Source organism: Euprymna scolopes, chromosome 41 (genome assembly GCF_053919585.1).
Source record: "Euprymna scolopes isolate OS-2025 chromosome 41, ASM5391958v1, whole genome shotgun sequence".
Lineage (NCBI taxonomy): Eukaryota > Metazoa > Mollusca > Cephalopoda > Sepiida > Sepiolidae > Euprymna > Euprymna scolopes.
In genome coordinates, this window is record NC_136522.1 from 18445221 (window position 1) to 18470877 (window position 25657).

General features: G+C 32.4%; 1 protein-coding gene across 2 annotated transcripts in view; it reads right to left on the reverse strand.

Moving 5' to 3' along the window:
• LOC145266372 (DNA topoisomerase 3-alpha-like) overlaps nucleotides 1-25657 on the reverse strand; it is a 148130-nt gene that overhangs the window by 45929 nt on the left and 76544 nt on the right. For both annotated transcript variants that reach the window (XM_080121998.1, XM_080121997.1), the window contains exons 14-20: nucleotides 24943-24993; nucleotides 22348-22426; nucleotides 12151-12264; nucleotides 8893-8962; nucleotides 7641-7669; nucleotides 4990-5048; nucleotides 1444-1507 (exon numbers count right to left, since the gene is read on the reverse strand). In XM_080121998.1, the coding sequence (XP_079978124.1) occupies nucleotides 1444-1507; nucleotides 4990-5048; nucleotides 7641-7669; nucleotides 8893-8962; nucleotides 12151-12264; nucleotides 22348-22426; nucleotides 24943-24993 (466 nt within the window). The remainder of the gene's footprint in view (nucleotides 1-1443; nucleotides 1508-4989; nucleotides 5049-7640; nucleotides 7670-8892; nucleotides 8963-12150; nucleotides 12265-22347; nucleotides 22427-24942; nucleotides 24994-25657) is intronic.

A 25657-nucleotide genomic window follows, 5' to 3' on the forward strand; every position in this document is an offset into this window, starting at 1 on the left:
CGGAACAGATGGGTGCAGGGTCGCTTTCCATGCAAAACATGGAACTACAACCATTCCAATATTATACAACTGATGATAGCACAGCCACTTTAAGTACTACCAAGGTGTTAGGTCTCCTGTACTGTCAGTCCGAATACAGCAGCCAGACAAACTGTCAAACCAGTACCCTCAAACCTGTCAGATAAAAATGGCTCAGTCTAATCGTGTGAACATATGTGGCAATCAAGCACCCCAAGATTCTCAGTTTTAGGGGAATGGAATGAGACAAAATGAGAAATGATATTTATTGCCTTAGTCAGGAAACAGGGCCAGACAATGGGTGTCTCTGTTGAGTCCCTGTGATTGGGCCTGGCTAACAGACAAAGAAAGAGCATGAAAGTTGGATGATAGGCAGAGCATACCTACTCCTTAGGTAGTTTAGGTTTGCAAGCCAGTAATTTGTTATTAAAAAAAAAAACACATAAAAATCATTGATGTACATACTCGTCACAGAACTAAGATGTCATATTCTAAAAATCATGTGCATTTGGCTAGTAACTTTTCTATTTGGCTAGTAAATGAAAATATTTAGTTGTCAAAGGTTAACTAAAGATAAGTTTGTCCGTAGAGCCCTATATAGTCAGCTAACATACTTCCTAACTTCCGGCATAGCGCTACCGGAAGTGGTGACAAGACAAATCAGTTCTCTCACGCCTGTATCTCCCCTGCGCATGTAATCTTTTTTATTTTAAGTTTTCCCACTCTTTTTTTTATTTTATAATCATTGAAAATTTTTTTCGGTCTTATTTTAATGACGAATTATTGAAATTTGTTTTTTTTTTAAAGAATTATTGAAAACATTTTTTTGCACATTTTATTTTTTAAAGAATTATTGAAAACACTTTTTTTTAAAATATTTTAAAACTATTTTGGAAATATTATGTATTGGATACGTTTTTTTTATGATGGTTGAAATTTTGTTATTTTGATTTCAATAATTTTATTTTTGTACTTTCATAAACATATATTTATTATATAAAGTAAAATAAAACATTTTCATTTATGAAATTTAAAAAAAAAGTACTTTTTTTATAATTATATTTCTTATAAAATTTCGAATAAAATAAAAACCTTTAATTTTTTAAATTTTGTTAAAAGTAAAAATAAGGACTAATTTTATTAATATTTATTGTATATTTTTCAATAATGTCCTTTTCTTCTATTTCAATAACTCGTTTCACAATAGAATTATTGAAGAACAATAAAAGTGAAGGAACTGATTTGCAGTGTCATTGCTTCCTGTAGCGTTCTGCAGAAAATTAGGAAGTACGTTAGCTGACTATAACCATGATTTTCATCTATGTCCCATACTATATTAGCATTAAAAAAAAAAAAACTCAGGGAAACGAATGTTGATTGACTCAGATTTAGTATAGCAATAGGTTGAAAGTAAATCTTACTTACCAGCTTCTGTATAAGGCCGAGCTTCTCCTAAATAATTTGAAAGTGCTTCATCAATCTTCATTGCCTGAGATTTTTTTTTAAAGAAAAATAAAAAGGAGAATTTAGTAAAATGGTTTTTGTTTATATCTCAAACAACACATATTGCCACTTAGATATAACGGTCTACTAGTTATGACTATGTTTACAGGGGTCTATATAGGGAGTTGAACAGCAAGACATTTGTTCACATTACATTTGAACTTCTGCATATTAATACAGTCAGGAAAGCAGGAAGGGAATTCCAAAGTCTAGCAGTCCAAAGAAAGAAGCCGTTAAAGTAGAACACTTTCCAGCATCTAAGGACCTTAACAGTGAAGGGGTGGGATTTTGTTGCTAAACAGGTTTGTCGGAGGTATGTATGTTGACACGGTATAAGTGCAATGAGTTTATCAGAGCAGATTCCATTAAAATATTTGTAAAAGAGACATAGAGATGCACTGTTGCGGTGATGGATAGCTTCACCAATAGTGTGGGCCCGACCTATTAGATTGGAGACTCTCTTTTTGGACCCTGTCTAAGTGTAAGAGACTAGTTGTGGATGCACCAGCCCAGATGTGGTAACAATACCCCATGCATCGACGAATGGTGACTTTGTAGATATATAGGATACTCTCAGGTGCGAATAATTTTCTAGCATGGTAGTGGGAGCCCACCTTCTTTGCAGCAGCCTTAGCAATATCCTCAATGTATTTGTTTCAATTCTATGCTGCCTGTGAATGTAAAGCTGAGGAAATTGAAGGAAAAACTCTCAGGTAGGGTGTCATTAGTCATGGCTAAATCTTTTATAGCATATCAAAGTATCAAGTTATTCAAAACTAGCGGGGGGGGGGGGGCCTAACCTTGCCCGGTCATAAACTACACCAAAATATATTTTAATTCCTGCAGATTTCGTATTTATTATTACAGAGCCAGTGTTTTCAATTGTCTCGTAACAACATCCTCTAAGGTTTTCCTTGAGCTTAGGGAATAACCAAAAGTCACAGGGAGCAAGGTATGGATTATAGGGAGGGTGAGGAACTGTTTTGATGCCCATCTTCATCAAATTATTATTGCAAAGCCAATACGGAATATTATATATATATATAGTACTGATTTCAAAAGTTTTTAAAAAATGCTTAAAAAAAAAAGGCTACAATTTTTTTTATTCTAATTCATTAAAGTTTATTTTTATCAAAAACAACTTAAAATTTCGGCCATTCTTAACAACAGCCAAAAAAAGGGAGTGGGGGGTGAAAAAATAGATATAGAACAAATAAATGTTACTAAAGCCAAGATAAGTTACTCTTAAGCTTTTTTGTATTTTAAAATATTTTAAAGCATAGTCATCTTAACAATTATTGTTTCCAATAATGTAACGTCATAGTTACATTTTAATGTTGTGTCTAGTGACAGTCACAAGGAAACAAACAAAATCAAGAAATTCAACTCGGCTTTTTTTTTTTTCAGTTTTAACAAAAGGTATTTATTACTGGTACTTTCCAACAATGCATAACATATTGTTTTAAAAGTCTCGTCTGCCATGTTGTTAACAAAACCCTGCTGTCTCGACACGGGCTTAAAAGTCTCTCGCCACTAGGCTCTTTTTCGGGTCCTCCAACATGGTGCATTTTTTCTTTCCTTTCTCTTCCTTTGCTGTGATGTCACATTGCACATCAGCTTGGTTATTTGCATACGTGTCATGTGACTGCTGCTCACACGCATCAACGGTTCTGTTACAATAGTAGCCCCCCCCTTCTCTTAGATTTAACAAATATCGCAATCATAAAGGGAAGACTTAAATTCATGATTAAAAACGTTTAAAATAAAGTTAATGGGGTGAAGAGAAGAAAAGAAAAAAAAAATGGGGGGGGGTCAGCTGACTGGCTTCGCCCTTGCTTTATCGAAGCTGTATCGAGGGATTTGTTTTGGAGAAAAAAAAATAAACACGAATGGAAATCGAAAATATGTACAAATAAAATCATGTTGCGTTACGTTAAAAAAAAAAATTTAGGAAAAACGATTGAAATACAACGTTATATTACTCAAAGATCCTAGAGACTAATCACACTCAAACCTAAGAGGCATTCCTTCTACTTGCAGAGGAAAGGCCTTCTCAACCGAACGTGAACAGTCTCCAAGATCTTTAAATGAAATAATGAGTGAGTGTGACCCTATAAAATTGTTGTATTGTGAATTTTTGAATGCAATGCAATGAAATTGTTCAGTTCTATTAAATTGTGAATTTTTTAATGTGGCCCTATGATATCATTTAGTTCTATTAAATTGTGAATTTTTTAATGTGGCCCTATGATATCATTTAGTTCTATTAAATTGTGAATTTTTTAATGTGGTCCTATTATATCATTTAGTTCTATTAAATTGTGAATTTTTTAATGTGGTCCTATTATATCATTTAGTTCTATTAAATTGTGAATTTTTTAATGTGGTCCTATTATATTATTTAGTTCTATTAAATTGTGAATTTTTTAATGTGGCCCTATTAAATCATTTAGTTCTATTAAATTGTGAATTTTTTAATGTGGCCCTATTATATCATTTAGTTCTATTAAATTTGTGAATTTTTTAATGTGGCCCTATTAAATCATTTAGTTCTATTAAATTGTGAATTTTTTAATGTGGTCCTATTAAATCATTTAGTTCTATTAAATTGTGAATTTTTTAATGTGGCCCTATTAAATCATTTAGTTCTATTAAATTGTGAATTTTTTAATGTGGTCCTATTAAATCATTTAGTTCTATTAAATTGTGAATTTTTTAATGTGGCCCTATTAAATCATTTAGTTCTATTAAATTGTGAATTTTTTAATGTGGTCCTATTAAATCATTTAGTTCTATTAAATTGTGAATTTTTTAATGTGGCCCTATTAAATCATTTAGTTCTATTAAATTGTGAATTTTTTAATGTGGTCCTATTAAATCATTTAGTTCTATTAAATTGTGAATTTTTTAATGTGGTCCTATTAAATCATTTAGTTCTATTAAATTGTGAATTTTTTAATGTGGTCCTATTAAATCATTTAGTTCTATTAAATTGTGAATTTTTTAATGTGGTCCTATTAAATCATTTAGTTCTATTAAATTGTGAATTTTTTAATGTGGTCCTATTAAATCATACTGTCCTATGAAAATTGTGAATTTTTTAATGCAGTCTAATATAATTGTTTAGTTTTATAAAATTGCAAATTTTGAATATGGCCTTATGAAATCATTTGGTCCTATACAATTGTGAATTTTTGAATGTGGCCCTATAAAACTGTTCAGTCCTATAAAATTATGAATTTTTTATCTGTTCTCATGCAATGAATAGCTGAACCAACCTTGTTTTAGACACATCAGACCATCCTTTGTCAACAGTGGTTTGTCTATCACGCTTAAGTTTGAAATAGCATTTTCTTTGATTTGTCCTGTTTGTTTAAAATGCTTAGATTAAATGGACATATAAGAATATAAATTATTGTTTCATCTTGGGTTCCTTCAAAGCATGGAGCATCTAGGATAAATACAAACCTGATTAACAGCTTCAATGAAAACCTCTTTGTACTTCTGGATCTGAACACGGAGAATTCCTGGAGTTTGAGGAGAAAAAAAAAAAAAGAAAGAACAAAAATAAAATTAATTAAATAAAAATATTAAAAAAATACATCTGTATATATGTAAAAAGTATTATTTCGATTATTTCAAACTATTGTTCTCATCTTGAGTGTTATTTTTCATATTTCGGTCAATATAACTTCCGAGCTTCTTCAAGTGGAGCTGGTCTAACTTGGGAATCTACAAACAATTTTGAACTGAATCCTTTATTTAATCTATAGAATAGATTCTACTTGTTCTGTCAGCCATGACTGAGTAGATTTTCTTAACTAATTTTATTTTAATTTTTATTCAGTACTGCCTGCAGTAAAAATTGAACTACTAACCTTCAAAAGGCTGTCAGTTATGACTGATTTGGAAACAGCACTAACCGTATGCAGGTTTAATCGGTTTTCTCCAAAGGAGGAAGTTCCATGGAAGTATGAAATTCACAAGTGGTCCCCAGTCATATGTATATCCCTGTTAGGGGAAATGACAACATTAGGTTTTTGCAACTCTTGCAGAGACGTGTCACGTCCTCTACATACAGTGCCTGGAATTCCTAAATTGGTCACCCATCTGGCTCAACATTGCTTAACTTCCGTGATCTAACAAGAACCGTTGTGTCAACATGATTATGCCGTACATTTATGACTAACTAGACTACCCGTGACCCGTTGGGTCAGTATGTTATATTAGCTATGGAATTCATGTATGAGCGTGACACTTGTGAAGTAAAGAAAATAGTTTTTTTTTTACATAACAGAAACATTTCTATGAAAGTATATTAAAATGAAAAAAGAATATAGATAGATTTCTATGAGTCGTTCTGTTTATTATAATTGATTATTTTTGAAAAAAAAAAAAAAATTTACAGTTACTGAATTATAAGTTATTGGCCATACTTATAGGTAGATGTGCACTGAACAGATACCATAATACTTATTATAGTTAAATTCAAATTTTGATATATCTGCTTCTTTTTTTTTTTTACAGCGTTCATTTCTGTATTACATTTAAGTTATTTTAAACCCCACTCTTCCCATGTTAAATAATAATTTCGAAATAATAACGTTAATATTTCAGTGCGCAGGTCATGCGCGCATGCGCAACCGGATGTCATAAACCGGAAAGTGGGTTACATACATCGTTACAAGGTCGTTTGAGTTTTATAATTATATAGATTATAACTCAATAGCTTTATCCGTTGTGTCTCGTGTCATTAAAAAAACACAGGCTCCTTCAGTCTTTGACAAACTATGGATACCCACAAAAGGGTGCCTGCACATGAAATTTTGGTAGCAGGAGGTGTGCAATCTCCAACCACACCTCTTCTGATTTGACATTGTTAAATAACAGTGGCAAGTAAAGTGTATGTACAGGATGACTGGAAACAAATGCTGAGATAAGCGGAGAGCACATACAGCACCTTCAATTCCCAAATGGTCACCCATCTGCTACTATCCAGGCTCAATGGTTAGATTAGAACAGATTCACAAATTTGACATAAAAGATTCCTGAAGTAAACAAGACGCACCTGAATAAGTGTTTTGTTTAAGGGATCACAAGCAAAACGAAACACAGGAATAAAGTAACAGGAACATACAAAAATGAGGGTTGTCTTCGAAAAGTTTTCATTAATAATTAATTTTTTATCTTATCGTTTTACAGAAATAAGTAACCAGAGAGTTTGAATCAACAAAATGGAAGTTAATCATTTTCAAAAAACTGAAAACCTTTAGCCAATTTAGCAAAGCTTAATTTTCACTGTCTTTGAAAACTGTTTTCATTAATAATTAATTTTCTAACTTCTCAGTTTTTCGTAATTTTTGGTCATTTTTCATTACTGTGACATAAACCAGAAATTATGAAAATAATTATTAAATATTTTTTTTCAAATCTCACACTAATGTATTCAAATTCAACCAATGCACTTTTCACTAAATTGCAACACTTAAGCTAGCACACTTTTCGTTGAAATTACTATCACCACCACCTACCTTAATTGCCCAGGGAAAATCTTGTTAAAATAAAATAAAAAATATTATGCTTATTCAAATTAGCACTTATGGTGGCAATTAAAAGTAAAAAAAATATAGAAAAGTCTGTATGATGTATGTACTTGTTACAGGGCAGATATGTCATATTCCAAAAATCACGTAATTTGATCCAGTAGTTTTTTTGTTTTTTTTATTCAAGAAAATCAAACTTTGATCAGGGGGGTAAACAGTATCAGTGATAGTAAAATGAAGGGCAGATAACCGATTTTCATTTCAATTTTTTTTTTTCCATAATTGCAGAAAGGCAACTAGAACATAAGATTTAAAACGAAACAATAATTTATTAACATAACGTGTATTTTTTTATATTTTTACTTTTCAGAACATAAAATTTACAAATAATGAAAATAATTTTTTTAGAAGGGTCATTTTAATACAAGTTAAAAACAAAATTCGAATATTAAAATGGCTTCAGCCTTCACTTATCAGTAAAAAATGGCAAATTTGTTTTTGAAAAAAAAACAAAACCAAAAAAAAAAACTACTTTATCAATTTGTAGGATTAAGCACCAAAGATATTTTTACTTACCATCTTTTGTTTTTCTGCCATCACAAACTCTAAAATAGAAAACAAAAAGTTAAATCTGACAAAGTCAGCTATTATATAAAGAAAAGTTGCTTATCTGTGTTCAGCTAAAAATCAAAAACTACAAAAGACAGACCTACAATGTTGATACACATATACATATATATATATATATATATATATATATTATATATATATATATATATATACTTTTTCGACGGTGCCTCAAACAAAATATAGGCACATTTTTTTTTTTTAATTCATAGTTTTGGGAGTCAACTGGAACAAAATAAGTAGGTCAACATTTAGAGTGATTTTTAATGTTACTATGTAGTAATTCATCAACGACTTTTTTTCACAGTTTCTAGAGAAAGTGAAAGAGAGGGCTGTAATAGAGAGAGAGAGAAAAGAAAAGGAGATAGATAGAGAGGGGGGTTAGTGGGAGCTAAAGAGAGAATTAAAAAAAAAAAAAAAAAGATGTTACACATATTTTTCTATTTTTTGCCCATGCCCCTGGGCAACACCGGGTAACCATGCTAATTTTCTCCAAAGGGAATTTAATTCAAAACACGTACTGTTCATGCCAAAATTCTGACAGAAGAAGCAGATAAATACTTCCAGCATTTAAAAAAAAAAAAATGTCCGTAAATCTGGAGTGGCTGGTAAATCGTGATTAAAAATTATTTTAGAAATCTATGAATTAGTGCCAAAGACCTAACAATAAAAATTTTGAAACTGCAAGAAGCTGGAGACACAATCTTACGTGGAGTTCCTATGACAAAAGGAGACAGACCAGTAGGGAATAAATACGATTGGTTAAAATAGTTCATCCTAGCTGAAGAATTTAAAAATGGCCAAAGTGACGAGTTGGCATCTCTTACAAAGACTACATAAACAATGAGGAAGTCAAAAACAGAATAAGGCAAACCATTGGTCTTATAACGATCTTCTCACCACAATCAGGAGGAGCAAACTAAAATGGACGGCCACATAGCAAGAGGAGAGAGACTTGCCAAGACAGTGCTCCAGGGAACTGTCAGAGAAGAAAGAGGAAAACAGAAGAAGAGATGGCAAGACAACATCACAGAATGGACAGCATTGAAGCTGAGCAAGGTGGTCAAATGTGCAGAAGATAGAGAAGGATAGAGAGGACTGGTTGACAGGTCAATTCTCATCTGTAATTACACAAAAAAAAAATACAAAAAAAACATAAAAAACATCTTTACACTGAAATCTGAATTTTTTTTTTTCTTACAATTTCAAATCCGATTCCAGTTCAGCTCGTAGATGTGGTTTGGACATCGCGTAACCCATTGCATCATAACCTGAAAGACAAAATAATGAAAGAAAAATTTTTGTACGAAATTATACCTAAATAAGGAAGAATCACATTCACTATACACTCTGATGTACACCTAACATATAAAAGTTAGACCCAAACAGCATTGAAACTGACAAATCAATCTTTGATTTTGAGTGGCCAATTTTCATTCATTACTGTGCCATGTTATTGGCAATATAATAATTGGATTATTTATTCATTTTTTTATGGCGAACTATTATCCTTATCTTCTACTTGTTTCACGATGTTTCGGCCAACTATTTCTTTGGCTTTTGTCAAGTGGTTCTTATCCTGTCGCGGTTAACCATCTGACAAAGGCCAGAGGAATAGTTGGTCAAAACGTTGTGAAACAACTAGAAGATGAGGAGTCTGCAATAAATAAATTGATAAATAATATAAACTCTCATCCCAATAAGATTTGCAATTAATTAAATATAATAATTGGACAAAATAACAATGATAGTAGGACTTTCACTACAAAAATGAAGAATTTTTGTACAAAATTATATCTAAACTAGCAGGCTGGTGGGCGTAGCCCGGTCATAAGATATGCTTAAATACATTTTACTTTATGAAGAGTACTATTGATTTTCACAGTTTCTAGAGAAAGTGAAAGAGAAGAGTGAGAGAGTGGGCTGTAATAGAGAGAGGGAAAAGAAAAGGAGATAGAGATAGATAGAGAGGGGGGTTAGTGGGAGCTAATATATTGGACCTAATATATAGTTGTGAGATCAAAACTAAAAAATATATATATATTTGACTTGGGTGCCATCAGCTAGAATCGAAACCAAAACATACAACTTTCCACTCTCATTTCTTAGCCACTGAGCCACGACCATACACATATATTTATATATATAAATTCACCTGTAACCCCTTTTTTAAAAGATGGAATTGTCAGATAGTCGAAGACAAGATGCAAGCAAGCAAGCTATGAAGGATGCCCAGATGGGGCTCACAGAGTTTTATAATTGTATAGATATGGAAAAATCAGTCAATATGCACTGTAATGTGTATCTAACATATAAAAGTTAGACCCAAATAGCATTTAAGCTGACAAATCAATCTGTTGTACCATGTTGTTGGCAATATAATAATTGGACTGTTATTATTTCTGACTCTTATAAACAACCTCTATGGTGCAATTGTATTTGATGTATGTATATTTGCTGACGATACCACACTTTATTCTGAACATATGGGAAAAGCAAACACACACACACACACACGTCCAAGGCAATGGCTGAATGCTGCAAAAATGACATCCAGTGTGTAGTGGAATGAGAACAAATGGATGTTAACATTTGATGCTACTAAGACAAAGCTCCTTTCCTTTAAAAGTTATAAGAAACCTTTTTCAACCAATTCACCAATGGCTAAGAAAATCCTAAGAAACCATTATTCAAACTCCTCAGCCTATCATGCTAGAAAACTTCTCACACTTGCCACTATCCTATATCTCTACAAAGCCACCATTCATCCATGCATGGAGTATTTATTGTTGTCAAATCTGGGCTGGTGCACCAACCACTAGTCTCTTCCTTAAATATCTATCCAGGTGACACAGTAGTTAGATCACTTGGAAAAATCAATTATAAAAAGTGATACTCTCCTAAAGGTTGAAGGTTGAATCCTCAGTGTGGACCACTGAAAAATACAATTGCGAATTACTTAGGACCTCTATCCAGTCATGGCTGACGGAACAAGAGCACGCTACCCCCTATTAAGTAAATAAAAGGTTCTGCTCGAAATTCCGTCCAAATTCCAGAGTTCAACAGAAACATACCCAAGTTCGACAAGAATACCTGAAATAGGTTGGAGGTTACATCGACCGAAACATTGTGAAAAGATGAAAGTCCAATGAATCCAAATAATACAAATCCCTGTGCCTGTTTTACAGGTGTGTTCTGATAAAATTATAGCACTTGTGTCCCTCGATATACATACTTCTAATTAACGCAACAAGCAGCAAAATCTCACCTCTTCACCATTGAGGAAATTCCTGCCTGTTTCCTGTTTCCCTGACTGTACTAATCTGCAGAAGTTTAAATGTAATGTGAACAGATATCTCGATGCTCAACTCCCTACAATCCCCTGTTAGGCACGATTCAGGATAGTAACCCCTTATGTCCCAAGTGGTAATAGACCTCGTTTGGAGTAAAAAAAAGAGTAAAAAAAAAGAAAAAAAGAAACCCAGGCTAAAATGACTGTAACGCGGGATGAAACATCCAATTGTTGTTAATTGTAATTAATTGACATCTTTGTCATTTATCCTTTCAAACATGGCCGAGAAAGAGAGAGGAATAGGGACAGCATATTATCGATATTGCTAAACCAGGTTTCCATTTTGTGGATTTTGGATTCAAACTTGCCACAACCAGGTTTTCAGTCAGTGTTATCAATCACTTACCCCCCCCCCCCACCACCAAAAAAATTGGTTCTTATACAACGAAAGACAACAATTCAATTTTTTTTAAATATGTCCTTGCAGAACAACTGCTATTGTGTTTTTATTTAAAAAAAAAAAGTCTTTCGGAATAGGTTACACATGTTGGATACCTTTACGATGTAATCTAAAATATGCTTTCTGAGTTATGTCCCCTGTTTCTGGAATTTTAATGGTCTACTCTGAAACATTTACAAAAAAAATGCAATTTTCCCCAACTTTCCGTGAAATTTACTTTAAACTATAAATAACTTTCTACTTGACAAATTTTCGTAATTTTTTGGATATATTACTATTTTCGACATAATAATTCAGTAAGTAATATTGTTTTTGCTTAAAGTGACATATTTTAAAAATTGATCTGTCGATTCTCTTTGAACACGCACCAAAAAGTTATTAATCTCCTCTCTAGAAGGTTGGACACAAAGGCAAGTATAAAAATGTTTAAACTTAGCCCATGTCATAAACCACTTAGCTCTCTAAAATATAATTGTTATACAACTTATTTATATTCAATTGATTTCTATCGACCTCCAAAGTAGGGTTTTTTTTTGTTCTTTTTTTGTTTTTTTGCCGGTTCTCTTAAATCTTCTGCGAGCGACCAGGAGTACATGTGGTTGGGTATCTTTGATTTTGGCCCTCCATGACTATAAAAATAATATTTTCATAAATAAATGTTTGTTGTGTCCTTAAAAAAAAAATTTTTTTAAAAAGCAAAGCCGTACCTTCCACAAGTCCCATTCCAAGATGACCAGGTACAAATCTTCCATCATCACGTAGGCCAACATAATTTCTATTTTTGATTGTTTCAATATGTTCAGCATGCGTAGCGTCAGTGCCTGAAGTGATAAAAACAACAACAAAAAAACATTTTCACTGAGAAACATAAAACATTCAGGCAATTTAAAACAAATGTTGATACGAAAAATCAAATATTCGTAAAATAAAAATTAAAAAAAAATATTTCTTGCATAAAGTTTATAAGTAAGTATCCAAAACCAAAATTTCATTTTCATTATATCTAAAATAGAGGTTATGGTTAGCTAATATACTTCCCAACTTTCGGCATGGCTGCTACCAGAATCGGTGACAAGGCAAATCAGTTACTTTGCTTTTTTTTCTCTCACGCTTATATCTCTGCTGTGCATGTACTCTTTGTTTTATTATGTTTTTAATCATTCTTTTTTATTTGGAAGTTGTGTAGGTTTTATTTCAACTAAGAATTATTGAAATACGTTTTATTTCAACTAAGAATTATTGAAATACGTCTTATTTCTGGTACTTGTACAGTTTAATCAAGACATTAAAAAAATGAAAATATTGAAAATAAAATTTTTAAACTGTACGAATCTGTTATGAAATGAAGTTCTCTGAAAAAAAATTTCACTTAATTTCATCAAGTGTTTTTTTTTTTTTTTTTTACAGCGAAAAAAATAATTTGTTATGATATTAAGCAAAAGGTTCGATTTTTAGGAAGAAAAGCTAGTATTAATGATGGGGAGAATTGAGTTATCTCCCCATGGTGTGTTTTGAAAATCCAAACAAAAATTTAAAAATTTCCAAGATGCTACCTTCAACGCGCTGTCATAAAATCATAAAAACGTGTTTTTTCCGCTGTAAAAAAAAATATACTTGATCAAATTAAGTGAAATTTTTTTTCAGAGATCTTCAGTTCAAAACAGATACATACAATATAACCTTTTTTTTGATATTTTCATTTTTTAATGTCTTTATTAAACTGTACAAGTGCCTTATTTTTTTTTTTATGAATTATCAAAAACACTTTTTAAAATCTTTTAAAACTATTTTGGGAATTAAAGTTTTGAATTTTTTAGATGGGGGCTGATTGTTTATATTACATATATTGATCGGACTATTGTTCTCATTTTGAGTGTTATTTGTGCAACATTTCAGTCGGATTAGCCTTTGACCGTCTTCAGGCATGTTGGTTGTTGTTTGGAAAGCCATGACACAGGGAGAGGTCAAAAGTCAGGACTAGCTGATCACATGTAAAAAGAAAAAAGAACACAATTCCCTTTATGGAATGAGGTCAAAATAATTGACAGGGATGCAAGGTGGAGAGTCATGTGACTTAAGGAGGCAGCACATATGCTAAAAAAAAAAAAAAAATTGCTAAGCAGACCAAGCCTAGAGATTAATAGCATTTGAGAGCCTCTAATTGTAGAAAAAAAACAAACATTGTACACCATTAAAATTTCGACAATGGAAGGGAGATAATCACCTGATGCTCTTTATTAGAGTTGCCTTCCCTTTGTCAACCAATTTTTTTCACAAATACGAAGCCATAGCCATAAAATAGAGACTAACTCAAAAGAATACAAAAATAGCTACGGAGCCAGTAACTTTTCTCTTTTCTGTTCCAAACAACCAACATGCCTGAGGACGGTTGAAGACCAAACCAACCAAAACGTTGCACAAATAACACTCAAGATGAGAACAGTAGTCCAATCAATACAAGTAATATATTTTGGGAATATTATGTATTGGATATGTTTTTTTTTATGTTTGAAATTTTATTTTGATTTCAATAATTATATTTTTATGCTTTCATAAACATATATTTATTATATAAATTCAAAAAAAAAAAAAACTTTTATTTTTTAAATTAAAAAAAAAATACATTTTTTATAATTTCATAAACATATATCTCTTATAAAATTTCAAAATTTTTTGTATTTTTTTAATTTTGTTATCAAAAGTGCAAATAAAAACTAATTGTGTTATTTTTTTTTTTATTCGTATAATTTTGTTAATTTTTATTGTATATTTTTCAGTAATGTCCTTTTTTATATTTTATTCCAATAAATCACTTCACAATAGAAAATACTCAAGAACAATAAAAGCAAACAAACTGATTTGCCTTGTCAAAGTTTCTGGTAGCGCAATGCTTGAAGTTAGGAATGGTACATTCATCACTAGTCTTTCCCTCTTAGACAGGGCCTAAAAGAAGGATCTCCAATCAAGTAGGTCTTATACTATCAACCATATATTCTATCCCATCGCCACAATGTTGCCTTCCTGCGCCAGTTTTACAAGTACTTTAATATGCTGCCAAATTCATAGCACTTGTACCTCCTAGGCATAAATACCCCCAACAAACAGCAAAATCCCACCCCTTCAGTGTAGAGGTCCCAAGATGCTGGAAAGCCTTCTACTTTCTTCGAACTGCTAGACTTTGGAATTTCTTCTCTATTTCCTGCTTCCCTGACCATACTAACATGTTGAAATTTAAATGTAATGTGAACAGATATATCGCTACTCATCTCCCTACATAATGCCCTTGTAGACATGGTCCCAAATAGAAGCCCCTTATGTCTAACTGGTAATATGCCTTATTTGTAGTGAATTTGGTTTTTTTAAAAAGTTCATGTTTCCTTTTGTGTTCAACTCATACTGCTTGCACTTGTCAAGTATGATACTTATTCTAAACCAAAATTTTATTTGTATTACTAGCAGGGTCTGTATCCCAGCATTGCACAGGAAGAAATATAAAAAAATATCAGTAAAATACTTTAGTGTCCATCCATAGCCTTGAGCTTTGTAGATGCTTTTGTAGCGACTGAGTTCTTTTTACGGGGTGAGGGCACTGGTCCCACGCCCAACCTTCCCAGAAGGTACATACAGCGCCTAGCCTTCCCAAATGGTCACCCATCTGGTACTGGCCAGGCTCAACATTGTTTAACTTTGGTGATCTGGTGAGAACCGGTGTGTCAACATGATTGTGTCATACTACTTTAGTGTGTAGATTGGGTAAAAATGGGGCACGGAAAATTCAGATGCCACCGATGTTCGTGAAATTTTATCAACAATTATTAAACCTCGATCAATGAATTTCAGTTTGGAGTATTTTAAAGGGTCTCTAAGGGGTATAAAATGGGCAAAACCACAGAAGAGATGTTGCGAGCCTATCCTTGTTTTATCGTTATTTCCATGGCAGGTGCTCGTCTGAACTCCAATCTCTGGTCCCCCCTCGCCAATCTTCCACGAAAAACACCCGTCTAGCTCAATCCACTGTGAAAAATTTCCCCCACTCTTTATCTGTGCCTAAATTAAAACGTGGATTCCATGAACAAAGCTTCTTTCTTAGAACTGCACGCCTGTGGAACTCTGTTCCGTCTGCCTGCTTCCCATCGGACTACAACTTGGATGTCTTCAAGTCCAACGTTAACAAATTCCTAATGAACCGCCCCCCTTAAGTAAACACTTCATCAAATCTCCACACTAACGTAATGTACTTGCAACAACCCTTATCCCTGAGTGGCTTCCGGGCCTTGATAAGCGGTGATCACTGTGCAAAAAAAAAAAATTAAAAAAAAAAAATACAAATATTTAAGATTTAATATTGCACTGTATTTCATTCAGTCATTAAATAGTAAATAAACAAAATATCCTGAATTCAATTTATTTTAAGATGCCTTAAGCTTAAGCCTTAAATTTGAAACATTTTCTAGAATCAAAATCATGTAATGGTTTTTGATCAAAATTGGATTAAGAATTCTAAACAAAAGGTTTAGTAGTATTTTTTCTTGATTTTAATCTAATCTCCATAGGAGGACATAAAATTGGTACAGAATTCTTCTGTTAGGATAATTCATTTTACCTGCCATGAAAATTGAATAAATAAAAAATTAAAAAAAATTTGACACTTAGCTACCAGATTTTTATGGGTCGCTCGGTGTCTAATATAATGTAAGTAGATCTAGATGTTTATAACTTATGATAAAACTTGCTGAGTATGCGCTGTTTTATGGTTGTTGTAAAAATGGAATGGAAACTTAAATTTCACTCCGTTTTAATCGGTTTTTTTAATTGCGCCCCCCCCCAACGAATAACATTCAACAATTGTACTTTATATATATAAAACACAAAATATTTTTTTTTTTAAAATTATTAACGAAAGGGAAATAATTCCATTTTTAAACAAAAAAAGTCAGTTTGGTATATCTTTTTGTTATTTTTTACATAAGTCCAACTTACCATTTACATTGGAAATGTCGACATTTATAGGTTGTCGGGTACATTTACAACGAATAAACACTCCAATCTACGCATGACAAGAACGGCTCTCGGAATAGACACCCCAAGCTCCCCATGTTAAGAACGGCTTTCGGAATAGACACCCCTAACCTTGTCAGCATACCCGAAAACCTATAAAAGTTGACATGTCGAATGTGAATGATGAGTTGGACGTAATGTAAAAATGTACCAAATTTAAAAGGGAACGAAATTTAAATTTCCATTCCATTTTTACAACCGTAAAGCAGAGCATTCTATGCAAATTTTACCTAACTTAGTGTATCAATGTTATTTTTTTTTTAAGTAAAAGTAATATTTAGGTTTGGATATAAATTCCTAAACTTATTTCACACTAAATAATTTAGGTGACTGAAATAGGAATCTTATTGAATCTTTAATTTCCTGAATAGTAAAAAGATAATCCACAATGGTTGATTTGCTGCTAATATTCATATTTTTAGGTACGGGCAAAAATAAACGAATAAGAATAGTGGGACCTAGTTTTGAAAGCCGATTAATCATAATTTTTTTGTAGGTTTCCGACAACTTTTTGATTGTATTTGAAAGATTAAGGACTAAACTTAATTTCCCAAAGGAAAAAAATATTTGTACACGTGAAAAAAAAGTTATGAAAAATGTTTTCATGGCGAGCTTACCAATTCAGCTCAATTTTGAAGTTAAATAAATTCATTGTAAAAATCCTCTTAGAGATAAATAATTAGTAAAGTCCTAAGATATTGAATTAAATAAAAAAAAAACACTTTGTGCTAAAAATAGCTGAATTAGCCCCACAACCGAGTGTTTTGCCGTTCACATAAACACAATAAATTGTACTTTTGGAAGTATGGAATATACAGAGGCCCAAAATCTGAGACAGTCAAAAAGCTGTCTTAGAATAACATCATGTAATTAAAAGGAAGGAGGAGTGCTGGGTTTCTTTTTTTTTTTTTTGTTTTTACTCATACGGGCATCGGTACATTTCTATTGTAAATGTTTGTATAAATTTTACCATTTTTTAATTCAATTATTTTTCTATGTTCCTGTTTATAAATTAATTTTTTTAAAATTATTGGCCAATATTATATAAAAATTATGTTACGCCAAAAGTTTCACATTCTTGCGAGCAAGGAAATTATTAAAATCTTGCATATAAAAATTATGCGAAATCTGTAATTTAAAAAAAAAAGTAGAAATATTTTTGCTATTATAATTTTTTTGTAAAAATATTAAATAAACAATGCTTAATTCAATAGTAATATCGGTAGTTTGAGACATTCATTTTTCTTCGAGTTATATCGAATTCATTAATAACGGATTTTAGAGGCTTTTTCGTAATGTTTTAAAAAAAAAATTTTTTTTTTTTATTGTTACAAATTATGATGCTTTATTTATATAAAACAAGCAAAAATAAATTCTTGTTTTTTTTATTTACTACTGAAAACCATAACTTTAGTAAAGGTATTTTTTGTTTAAACAAAATAATACATTTTCACTAAGATTTAAATAAAAAAATAATTAGTCCATTATATTCCGCGATCATTATTTGATAAATACTGAAATTTTCATTAAAATTGGTTAATTTCCTGATTTTTTGTGGATTTTTAAGTAAAGGGAGGGGTCAAAATGTCTATACATTTTGAGCGTCTGCATTCATTTTGCCCATACCTACCATTTTTCGATGAATATTTGAGAGGAAAGCAACCACATGTGGTTAATTTATTTTATTTTTTTGGTTTTGTTTAACGGTATATCAACCCTTTGTGGGTTATTCAATGCCGAATCCAGTTATTTTGGGAATAGTATTCAATGTTGTATCCAGTTATTTTAGCGTTCTATTTGTTGGATTGATATGAGTGGCTTCTTTTTGGTTGAACAAGCACAGATTATTTTTATTTATTAGATTTTCAATTTTCTTTCCCTTTCTATCCGTTTCCTTGCATCCTCATAAGGTGTTGTGACTATTTAAGTCCCCTAGGAAAATAAAGGGTTTGGGTATTTGCCCTATTAAGTTCTCCAATTCATTTTCATTTATTTGTTCATGTGGTGGTATGTATAAAGAACAAATGCTTATCGGTTTGTGTAAAGTTGCTCTTATGGCAACCATTTGCAAATTTGTTTTTAATTCAATTTGGCTCTGGGGTATGTTATTTTTAGTGAATACTGATACATGACCAGAGGCTCTAAGTCCTGCATTATGAATGTAGTTATATTGTTGATAGTGTTTTACATTCAAATTGTCCTCATTCTTAAGAAAGGTTTCTTGGAGACAAATAACCAAAGGATTAAATTTGGTTTGCAACAATAAAATTTCATTGTAATTTGCCTTCAATCTCCAGCAATTCCATTGGATTATCTTGGATGATTTTTTTTTTGGTTTGAGGAGTAACTTCAGTTTCCATGTCTTCTAATTCCGTAAATCTATTTGTAGTAGTAGTAGTAGTAGTAGTAGTAGTAGTAGTAGTGGCTTCTGTTTGTGGTAATTTCTTTATATTATTTTGTTTTTTGGTATGTGTATCTTTTGTTTGTTTTTCAAGTGTGTTCTTTTCACCACGGGGAAGACGTATTGGTGACCTGTGTGGTCTTTCTTTTAACTGATTTTGTTTTTCCTTAGTTTCATCTTTTTCAGCATCTGCATGACGTACTGGTGATTTTTATGGTCTTTCTTTTGATCGACTTTGTTTTCTTGGATATTCTGATTTTGATTGAGAATTTGTTTTATTGGTAACATTAGTTGATGATTTAATGGGATGATTAATTTTTGATGATATGTTTGGTTTGATTTCATTTATAAATTTGGGCCAGTCGTTTGGTAACAATTTGTTTATGAGTATTTTGTATTTGGAGTCTTGGTTAGTGATGTTAGATGATATACAACTTGAGGTGACTTGAGAGTACGTCTTTTCCTTCATGTATCCATCTACTATTTTCCTGGCTTCGAGGAAGGAGATGGTATGTTTTATTGACACTACTTCTTTTTCTTTTTTCCAGATTCTGCATACTCTAGCATAAGCAGGATGGTTTTCTCCGCAATTTGCACATTTGCAATCAAGATTGCAGTCATTGACAGTGGGGTCTGGATCTTTCTGGCCATACCTGCCGCATACTGCTCGTCTCCTACATGCATGCTCATGGTGCCCAAACTTCTGGCATTTAAAGCACCGAAGTGGGTTTGGTATAAAGGGTTCAATTTTTTCAACGTTGAAAACCCAATTTTGACTTCTTTTGGGATAGTGGGTCTATCGAACTGCATAATGTAAGTGTTCGTATGTATAGTCTGATTCTCTTTTTTTTTATTGTAATTCTTTTAACGTTTATTACTCCTTGGTTTTTAAGTTGCAAAGAGTCTTGGGGTAATAAATTTAGTTTTGGTGATAGAAAACACACACTCAGAATTGTAAAAAAAAAAATGTTCAAAATGTCTATCCTATGAATAATCAGGGAAGAAGTCAATCTCTACATTGTTCATACAACTCTGCTCTGTTGTCTTACTGGGAGGTGATGCTGGTCAAGTGGCTAATGACACAGACTGCCAACCTGGGTATTCTAAGTTCGAATCCAGTTCGTTCCACAAAAATCAGTTTCACTTAGAATCTTAACAACCTTCATGTGGTCCCTCCCATAATCTCTGATGTTTTTCTAGAAAGAATTCTGACGAGGAAAATATCAGGGAAACCAATGCCAACAATAGAATATTTGGATTCAGACTATATGATGACGACTAACCATTTAGCGGATTAAATTTCCACTCTGCAGTATTTAAATCAGCATAAGCACCCCATCTCATAGATTAGGAGCATCTTGTGAACAACAGGTCCATATAACCGTAATATATTTATATCACATGTATAAAATTTTCCATGGTAGATGTGGTCCCAAATCTCTATGTGTCCTCACCTCTGAATGATCCATGAAAACCGAACCTTCTTAAAACTTTAAATACATATATCCAATTTTACTGAATTTTGAATCATATGTACAAAGTGGAACAGTCAAATTGTCGCACTAGAAAAGATGACATGATTCCATTTCTGGGGGGAAAAAAATGGTTTATTTTTTTTTTTTTGCAGATCATCTACTAGTTGAGTAGTTTTGTATAAATCCTAAAAGCGGTAGAAGTCTTCTATCATGTCTGAAAGCGACACAATGTTCAACAAGCGAGATCGGAGATGTGCCGCTGTACAACTCATGCTCTTTACCGATCCAAGTTATGACAACAGGACCATTGCCAGCACCTACAAAATGCATCGCTGAATTGCCACAAATAACAGAGATGTGCCTAGGATGATGAAAACAAAATTTCCGGCCATGGTTCTGGTCTTTGGTGTTGTTTCAAGTGAGGGCCACATCATGGCACCTCTCATCTTTGAAGTTGGCTTGAAAGTGTACTTAGAGTGTGGTGATCCCCCGGTGCAATCAGGTGGCTGCTGGCAGACCCTGTGTATGGCAGCAAGACTCAGCGCTGGCCCACAAGTCCAAAGAGACCCAAGCTTGGCTCCAGAAGGAGTGCTACGACTTTGTACACTTCTCTTACTGGCCCTCCGTCTATAGGAGTAAAATGTTGTGCATTTCTCTCCTAATAATTACTTAAATTAACACAAGGCCAAACAACATTGCTTTTAACAAAACAACAACAAAGGGTTTATTTAGAAAAGGCGAGATTGTATCTCAGACTGGAGAGAAAGAAAGAAACTATAAATGTCTGTTTTAAGGTGTCGTCTGCCATCAGACTGTTGTCGTCAACAAGTAACAGTGGGAGGAGTGAGTGAGAGAGGTCTGTATAGGTTGCTTGCTGATGTCCCTCTGTCGATCGCAGCTGAGATCCCAAAGGGTTAAAAATAGTTCTTAAGGGGACAGCTCAAATCAATGTGCCCTGCCAACCGATTGGTCAGTGTGGCCGAATCACTTTGGCACCGGGCATTGATCCGCTTATAGTAAATAGTTTGCTAACTGCTACACCTCCTACACCGACCTAAACCTTCGTTTGGACCTACATTGAGAACATCACGAAAATTACCTCCCACAACACCAAAGCCAGTCTGATCACCACCATCCACCAAGTATTTGCAGAGTTCCCACCAGCGCTTGTGGAAAAGGTATGCTCCCAGTTCCGGACCTGTATCAAAATGGTGATTGAGGCTGAAGGAGACTACATTGAATAGATGTCAGCCCTACTACATAATCAAGTTATCTTAATTGATTTTTTTCAATAAAAGTTTTAAAATAAAGCTGTAGTGTTGTTTTCTTTAGTGCGACACTTTTATCATTCCACCATGTATAAGACACTAATTCAGAAAGTTTTTCAAAATTTTAGTTTCTTCCGACTATATTAGGTTTGGTTTGGTTTGGTTATTTTGCGTTAGAGCATATCGACTCTTATTTAATGCCAAATCTGGTCATTTTAGTAAAAGTTTTTATACTTCAGGTACAGTGTTTGGTTTTGTGGTTTTGTAGAGCAAAATTGTTATTTTTGTTTTTTTGCACTTTTCAGAACAAGATTAGGTTTTGTAAAGAGGAACGGAAAATAAAGCAATAATATCAATATTTGATGCATTTTAGTCCAGGAAGCCAGTGACTACATTAAGGAGTGAAACGGGAGGAAGTGCAGCAAAAACAAAGAAAGTAATATAATGTTATAATTATCTATCTTATTCAATCTAGAAAGTAAAATGGTGTTATAGTTATCTATAAATTGGTGAGTTCTTATTCAAGGGGAATAATCTAAAAAGTAATATGGCGTTATGAGCATAGTAAAAAAAAAAGTACATAGGTGTTATCCTCATTCGATCATGAGCAACATCGGGTTATCCTGCTAGTGTATAAATAAATGCAAGTATAATGAATGAATACACTGTTTATCCAAGATTCAAAAAAGATTTTTCCCTTACCAATTCCATGTTTTTCCATCAGCGCAATGAGGTCAGCTTCAGTCAACAAAGATGGAGGAGATGTTTCGCCAGACAACATCTTTAAAAAAAAAAAATCAAAGAAAAAAATCCTCATGGAATGTCTAAACTTGTTCATTCATGGCACCCCATCAATAGCTTCCTGTCCAGAATTCCCCCTATATTTAAAAGCAAAAATAAAGAAAAATCTGTATGTCGTACATACCCGCGACAAAACGAAAATATCGTATTCCAAAAATCATGTAAATAGATCCAGTAGTTTTATTTTTAAATAAGAAAATCAAATTTTATAGCTAACTGAGGAGTGACTGTTTCACCCGTTATTTTGAAAAATCTCCCAAAACAAGGAAGATAACTCAACAGTAATTCAAAACTTGCAAGATTAACGTTGTAATGCCTACAATATCCCATCAAACGATTTAAAATGATTTTCTTCAAATAAATAAAACTACTTGGTAAATTTATGTGATTTTTGGAATATGACATTTTCGTTTTATTTCAGAGATGTACATCATATAACTGTTTCTTTATTTTTTTATATATATTTTTTTTAAATGCGGGGAATTCTGGACAAAGACTCATCAATATATGCAAAAAGGCATTTCAAAGAAAACATTTATTTTCAAATATCCACTCAAGAACAATGACACTGTAATAGCAAAATTCGAAATTTTTAATATTGAATTTCAAGGCAAACCAATTTCCATCACTAACGATCACTAAACTGTTGTCTCAGTGACCACCGTACACTCATTAACTGTTATCCTCGAGTGGCCTTTGGATGGTGATAAGTTATGATTCCCTTGTAAAAAAAATAGTTCAAGGTCAAAAACTAGCTAACGATAGGTGTTATATAGATAGATTCCAACTCAAAAGACGGCAATTCTTCTTTCTATATAATAAAACTGATTTTAATCTTTATTATTGTATTATGTTTTCATTTTTACTTGCTTAAATGAAAGACTGACTTATCTCCCCTGCTTTTAATGATTGATCAAAAAAATATAATAAGACTGATACTTTTTTTTTGTGAATTCATAAAAATTTGTAGTCAATCTTTTATTCAATCGCTTTTTTTTCTAATTTTTGGTGAATATACCCATTTCTGCATGATACATACATATATTGAAGTGTTTTATTAAATCTGAGTCAATTAACGTTTATTTCCCTGAGTCTTTTTTTTTTTTATTGCTTATACAATACTAGTTGGAAGGGGAGGTGTTGCCTGGTCGTAAAATACGGTTAAATAAAAGCATAAAAAATAAATGAAAAAAATTTTTTTTTTTTTAAATCGGAACTTGAATGCGAAACTGAAAGCAAAATTTTGTAAGCAAAAAAATAGAAAAAAAAAAATCTGCGTGCTGGGCACGACCTTGCATAACTTAAGTTAGTAAGTGAACGCATTATCGATGGGACTACGATGGCACAGATGTTATCACGTACAAATTTAGCTTTTTAAAATGAAAGAACAAAATGACAGTCCACGCATGCGCAATAAAGAAACGGCATCAAAAGCAAGGATTTTATCTGATTCCCCTCCTCAAACAAAATGACATTGAATTGAAGATTTTTCCAATTTTATGATATTATGTGTCTGAGAGATCGTTCTTCCTAACGATATCGAATTCATGCCTGTACGATGCGGATTACAAAGTAATAAATTTTGGATCACAAAAGGTCGCTCGTTTTAATGGTACCACTGCCATCTTTATAGCTCTTTAACTTTTTGAGTTAGAAAAAAAATAGGAGGCTTTACTTTTGGAATGATCCTCGTACAAGTAGAAATCAATTTTATCATAAATTGCAGTTTTATCATCTTATGTTTGTTTTTTTTTATTTTACTTGCTTAAATGAAAGACTGACTTATCTCCCCTGTTTTATGGATACTTCTGGTCTGTCAATGACTGATTGGAAAACTATAATAAGATTGATTTTTATTTTTCATCAAAATTTCTAGTCAATCTTTTACTCAATTATTACCTAAGTATATAAAAGTGTTTTTATTTGGGATGTGATTTACACTTGTGGGGGACAGGATTGCCTGTTTTTGCTATTGTCGATCCCATACTCATGGTAAGTGATTGAGAAGCATGGGTCGCATAATAAAGAGACGAAACATACCGATATATGATAGTGAAAGAATGTAGATTCATTTACATAAAAATACATGTGAGGAAATGTATATAGTGATAGTAAGAATAAGAGTTCGTTGAGAAAAGAGTAACATTATTTGCAGTTAGTATTTGATGATAGGTTGACAGGTTAGTCAGGAGAGCTGGTTAGGTGGCCATGCTAACCAGGAGTGCGATATTGTCACATCTTGACTTGTTGAGAATTCAACAGAATAGAGAGAAAGATCTATAAAACAGAAAGTGATATGGCTGTGTCGCTCTCTGGTTAAAGGGCGATAATCGAGTTAGCCTGGGAATTTCAATTCCCACAAACTTGTGACCAATATTTTATAAGAACCAAACAGACAAAGCAAAATTTTCCACTGTTCGTAGTAATAATAAAATAATAAATATTTTATAAGAACCAAGCAGACAATGCAAAATACATCAAATTTTGTCTACTAACCTCAAGAACGGTTGGTAAAAAACTTTGGCCTGGTCGGTAAATTGGCAATTCCTGAAAAATAAAGGAAAAAAAAATTAAATTCTTGATTAAAACTGGGAAAAGATTTAGTTCTATGAATCTCTTAATGTCCATGTCTGTTTTCAAAGTGTCTTTGTTGTCATTTGATGTGACCTTTGTAACTTGCTAACTACTTCATTAACTGACTATCTCAAAAGTGCCCTCTCTTTCCAAACACACATGATTTTTCTCAACCAATCAGTCTCAACTCACTTTTCTATAGACAAACGATATAAATCCATGAAAGTTATATCTGCATATAAAATTAAAAATAGATCCTATACATATTTACAAACAAAAATGCTGGATATGCAGATGAAAATTGCATTCCAAATAAAAACTCTGATATACAAGATATACATAAGTATCGCAACGAAAAAATTAGGGAAGGATTATCAAGCAGAATTTATTTAAAGATAAAAAAACAGTTTTTGTATTTTACTTTTTCAACTTAGTTAAAAGACATGCTGAATTATCTCCCCTTGCTTTACATAAATTGCAGTTTTATCATATTAAGTAATTTTGAAGAGTGATCTGTAAACAGGGGAGATAATTCAGTCAGTCATTTTGGAAAATGTAAACATTTCTCGGTTCTTCTTCATTATAATTTTAAGTAAAATCAATGGTATCTACTTAATTGTCATGTCACAGTAAATAA